Source organism: Pygoscelis adeliae, unplaced genomic scaffold, assembly GCF_000699105.1.
Source record: "Pygoscelis adeliae isolate BGI_AS28 unplaced genomic scaffold, ASM69910v1 Scaffold160, whole genome shotgun sequence".
NCBI classification, from domain to species: domain Eukaryota; kingdom Metazoa; phylum Chordata; class Aves; order Sphenisciformes; family Spheniscidae; genus Pygoscelis; species Pygoscelis adeliae.
The window spans coordinates 1,487,018-1,492,545 of record NW_008824035.1 but is presented as its reverse complement, the minus strand read 5'-3'; the positions used below and the strand labels follow the sequence as shown (position 1 = coordinate 1,492,545).

Genomic DNA, 5,528 nt, shown 5'->3' with positions numbered 1-5,528 from the left:
TTCTTCTCTGGAGTCATTCAGGTGCTTTGATGCAGTTTTGAACTCCTGTGAGGGATGCTGCTAGTTCTTGGTTGTTTTTGTTTTGTTTTCTTTATTCTGACATGTGGGATCTTTGGTTTCACTGATTCAGTCTAGTGACTTTTGAGTCAAGTCTGCAATGGCAACTGTTGACTGACTTCCAACTTGGAAGCTTATAAGTACGTAACTAATCTGGGGTTACCTAAAATAAGGCCCATTACCTTTGTCCATAACAGTGTTTCTGTTTTGGTTCCATAAGAATTTGTTTATACTGTGGAAAATCCTATCTTGGTGAGAGGGTTGAAATATGGTTTCAGCCTTGTCACAAAGAGCTCAAAATACAATGTTCTGGCCTCATGAAAAATGTAGCTATCTTTAGTTAAATAAAAAAAAAAAACAACCAGCTGGCAACTGGGCTAGTGCTGCAAGAAGTTGTTTTACTTGCAGCTATCTTAGTCATGCCATGGCTTCATACAAGCAGTTACAGTGGATCTTAAGGACTGTGTGGAATGAAGCTGCAGGATTCACAAGGCTGAGTGGACAGTTTACATGTATGTCTGGTATAGCAACAATTCAAGGATGACCTTTACTGAAGGAAAAAAAAAGGTGTTTGGGAGTAATTTCTGTGTAAGCGGACATGCAGGAAGCTGAAGAATTCTGCTCATTTGGTATGTTTTCCTAGGTTTTAATCAAGAAGACAACACTGAGGGTTTTCCTCTTAGTTTCAGCACCTGGAAGCTTGCTTTAAAGACTGTAGGATTGAAGTCATAATTATTGCATAGGCTCTGCACTCAGTGATTTTTAAATTCTTCCAAAGTTAAGTAACTTTAAACTATAATGTGGATTTCAAAGGGGATATAGTCTGCAGACTTACCATTCATGGTAAGCTACTTAAATAAAAGTTAGATCGCTTTGCTTGCGGTAGAACAGGAAGAAAATCACAAATGGTTAATGCTTAACTTGCAGTGATTGATTATAGAAAATGTGGGCATTTTTTATAAGATTACTTTTTTTCACTGAAAAATATCAAAAAGCTTTTTAAATTCAAATGCATCAAAGGATGCAGTTCCTTTCATCCAAAATGGTATTAGGAATCTCTGGTTTTCTCTAGATGACTCTTAATTTCTTTAGACGCAGCCTAAAAATAAAAAGGTAAATTTTCTAACCGCCCATCCCGGCAGTAACAGGGCCTTAGAAAATCAATCAGTGTTCCTTTGTTTTCCCATGCATTATCGTGGTCTGCATCAGGTGTAATACAGTTACAAGTGACTTGCAGTAGTTGCTGTAAGAGTAATGAGAGCCCTTAAAGTTATACTAAATTTTCAGTACTTAAAGAAGAATATGCTTAGGAAACAGTGTTGAAACTCCATGGCTGTACTAACTGAGGTCAGCCTGACAGAGAAGAGGATTTCAGTTGTTCAATACCCATGAAAAATGGGGAACAAAGTCTTGTAACTATACTCATATATAACATCGAAAAAGTCTTTCTGATTTGAAATAAGGAATATTTCAGTGTCATTTTTTGGTGTTTATCAAGACCAATTACGTAAGTTGATTTTAGCAATGTAGATTCTTACTGATTTTTTTGACAAGAAATTCCTCTACTACATATTTTTACATTATGACAATATATTACACTATGTTCTTTTTTTTTTTTTTTCCTTGGGAAGAAAAGTTCCTGTGGAAGGGAAATAGGAACCAAACTTTGAAATCTAAAATAAGGACTAAACTGCTTTTCATTTACTTTTCTACTCTTTGAGATGCCAGAAGCAATTTCCTCTTGAAGCTGACTTCCTTTCTGGAAATGATTTTCGTCTCCAACCATGTTGAGGCTCTTTTCTCATTCTTTCATTCTGACTAACTTGCTTTTTTCCCCTCTGACTTGCTACTGCAGTTGAGTAGAACTTCTGGAGGTAAGTACTTACAGACAAGTTTCTCTCTAACTTTCTTTTTCAGTTCTTCTCCCTCCTACCGCCCCCCCTACCCAGTCAGTCTAGAAGGACAAACAAAGCACTATTGGTGTCCTCTGCAAGAGAGCACTGATAGGGGGCTGGCTGTAAATTGACGTGGCATGGAAAATCTCTGCTAGTTTGTAGCAGCTCTAACATTGCTGCGAAATCAAGCCTAGGCTTACCAAGTCTGTAGCTTGAAAACATCACAGGCTTACTGTTTCTGTATAGAAAATGAATGGAAAGTACCTTCACTTTTCGATGTGGGAACCGGACTTCTTCTTTATTTGGATTTACGGCTAGTACAAAACAAAATCGAAGGGAATTATTTGGTTACCTTTTTTTTTCCCCCCCTGTAGTGAGAGCGACAGATCTTGCTGCTCCCCCCACCTCTTCCTGCGATTTAATCATTTGCAGATCTTGCCATGGGGTGCGGACTGAGAAAGCTGGAAGACCCAGATGATAGCAGCCCTGGAAAAATCTTTTCTACACTGAAGAGACCACAAGTTGAGACAAAGACAGATTCTGCTTATGAATATGTATTGCTGGATTTTACTTTAGAAGGTATCTTTTTATGTTATATCTTTACTGTTCTGAGAAAGCAAAGAATAGGATTTAACGTAGTTCTGTCTTGTTTGACTTCCAGTAAATCTTAGATACTTTTATCAAAGCTAGCCAAAACGTAAGACTCTTATTTTGAAACGCAAATCATGACGAAGGTCCTCACTTAGATAAAATTACAATGGAAACTACTGAAGTATTTTTAACAACCAAACCCTCCAAATTACACAACTGTCCTTGTTAAGGAAGCTGGCTAAAAACTGTTAGAGATTTTCCTAGTTTCCTGTGAATCACATACTGCCATCCGTACTCACTTTGAATAATGGCTGTCTGAATTCAGTGTGACGGTTCAGAAAGTACGCTGTGCCTGAGCATTAATTGAATAACATTTTTTTTAAATGTGCTCAACTTCTGAAAACAGGCTGTCATTGTCCTTGTTACTTTATGCAGAAGTAAGTCTGTTTCTTAGTTGTATACCAGGAGTAGCTTCCCCTCGTATGCCCACCCCAGTCTCTTGGTAGCTATTTTAGTAAGAGTCTTAGTTTCATCTTACTATTTTTTCCAAATGCTTTACTTGTAGTTGTTGAATGGTCTTTTGAAATCGTGACCGAAATGAAACAGAATTTGTATGCGTAGCTAGAGGCAGACAGTGCTCTGTGGGATACTTCCTTCCCGAGGGTGTCCCGTCTCTAACAGAGCAACTCCCTGTTCCACAAAGTTGAAAACATAAACAAGCCCAGATGGCTGCCCTCTGAGAACAGACAGCTCAGTTTTGCAGTCACTTTGTAGTAACTTGCAGTTTATAACAACCCAATCTACAGGAAAGTCTTAATAACAAGGATTTGAAGTAAATGCAATTGCTAGAAGGGCTTGATAAAGGGAGAAAGTTAAGTGCATGTCTTGTTACATTTTCAGGAACTCTTTCATAAACAAAACTTGGCCTCTGCTTAGTTTTAACTCTAAATTACAGGACTGTAGTAATAATTTTATTTAAACTATGTCAGCGTGTTCATTGAAAAACTGCAAGGTAATAGTAGAAGCCACATTCTATTATTATCATGGTACTCAACATCCAACTGTATTTGTTGGTCTGTTTATTTACACATATAAAGAGTCTCTCACTGGCTTGTTCTTTTTGAAGAAATAAAACTTCGTGTTGAGCAAGTAGTAGTGGTAATGTACTGGACATAAAGCTAGGCTGCCTAATGCATACATGAATTACCTACTAATCTACTGATGATAGAAAGGATACTAAAACTTTTTTTTTTTTTGAGACTGAAGAGCATTTAGTGTTCTTAAATAGTCTGTGTTCTGAATAGTTTTACTATGTTTTAAAGTAACAAGTTTCTGGAAGTGTTGTGTAAAGGATTTGTTGTAAAGGTGGTTGTGACTTTTAAGAAAAAGCACATCAAACAAGTGCAAATAAAGGTGCATCGCTATTATTTTAATAACCTATCACTACAGCAGTAAAGATTCATTTTCTCCTGCTTAGTCTGATATTCAAAAGTGCTTAGCTTCAGTGACTTACTGTGGAATTATGAATGCTAAATAACAGTGAGATCGGTTTTAATAGTTGCTTAACTTTTTTTGGTTCCTAACTGTAAGCCAGTGGATTTGTAAATACAGGTAGCTTTCTATTGAATCGTTCTAGCTGTGTGTATTTGACCTTAAAATATTTTGTTTGAGGTCTCTACTCTTCAGAGCTGAGATAATGAATACAGAAAAAACTGGTGTATATACTGTCTTGGAGGCATTTCTTAATTCTGTTTGTTTATGAAACATGGGATTGGCTAAAGTACTGTGGGGAATATGTTGGGCTTTCCGCCCCCCACCCCAATCAACTCGCTCACATACTTGTTGCTACTTGAATATCCTTTGGCTAAATGAAACCTAAGTGAGAGCCTTTTATCACTGTAGACCAAAGTTAGTTTTCACTCTGCTGTCAGGTTGTGTGTTATGTCTTCATGGGACTCTGTATCTGCTGGTTTCCAGAGCAGGACCCTACCCAACATCTGAGATTTCTGTTTGCCTGAGTGACTTGCTACCACTGGATCTGGCACCAAGTAAAACAGAAAATCTGCACTTAGCTTACTGTAGGATCTTATAAAGGATACTATGTCCTGCATTAAGATAAAAGTATAGCAAGCATAAATACATTATTTCAGTTTAATATGCCTTATCTCTGCTTCATCAGATTTATGCTCTGTGAAGTCGAAATGAGCCTGCTGGGGAGACTTTCAGGAGTCCCTGATCTTCTCCCAGGCCATGATGCAGATTAGGTCAACCATGATGTAGTCTAAATTTGCTGGCTGGAGTCGCTGCGCATCTTAGCTAGTTATCAGCAGTGTATTGTACCTTGGCTTCTCCCCTCCTGGTCCCCAAAATACTCCCATCCCTACTGTAAAAATCAGCTTTGAGTTCCGTGGAGGTTCTTCTGCATCAGGAGAATCCCAAACAAGAAAATTACGGCCAGTCTTTTATTTTGGTGGGATTGAATAGTACAAAGGAAAGGGAGCAGTGGACTCTGAACTGTAATTTTAAATGCCTGTCAAGGATTGTAAATTCTATGGTCTCAATCATGAGGCATATCTCAGTTACAAAAACAGCTGTTATTTTTTGAGGTCAGTTTAACCCTAAAGTAGGGATAGTTTAAATACTCCTACTCAAGCAGAATGCTTACGCCTTTTCCACAACTCTCCTATTAGGGAAAAGAAGGAATATTGATGCAAGGGTATTTCACGTCAGCCCACTAAGATGACATGCTGTGAAGTTCTTGTCACTCTGAATAACAGTATGAATATGTATGAAGTAGCTGTTTTGTTGTCATCTTCAATATCGTGCAACTGAAGTTTACTATAAAGCTAGCAAGTTAGCTGTAGTTCTGTTATTTGTAAAAGTATTTTGGCTACCTGTTGACAGCACATCAGGAAGGAGATTTTCTTAATGAAAAACAGTTAAGACATTTGCAAAATCAGTGAAGTGATTATCACGTTGCATACA

General features: G+C 37.7%; 1 protein-coding gene across 6 annotated transcripts in view; it reads left to right on the top strand.

The window, feature by feature from the left end:
* The first annotated feature begins 597 nt into the window (after positions 1-597).
* The window catches only part of RFTN2 (raftlin family member 2), a 39,847-nt gene continuing 34,916 nt past the window's right edge, over positions 598-5,528 (top strand). For 4 of the 6 annotated variants that reach the window (XM_009331524.1, XM_009331516.1, XM_009331531.1 and 1 more), the window contains exon 1: positions 2,019-2,531. In XM_009331524.1, the coding sequence (XP_009329799.1) occupies positions 2,393-2,531 (139 nt within the window). In that variant the 5' untranslated portion in view covers positions 2,019-2,392. Of the gene's footprint in view, positions 687-1,869; positions 1,932-2,018; positions 2,532-5,528 lie in introns of those variants that run through there. The other 2 variants (XM_009331499.1, XM_009331508.1) reach the window with 2 other exon arrangements.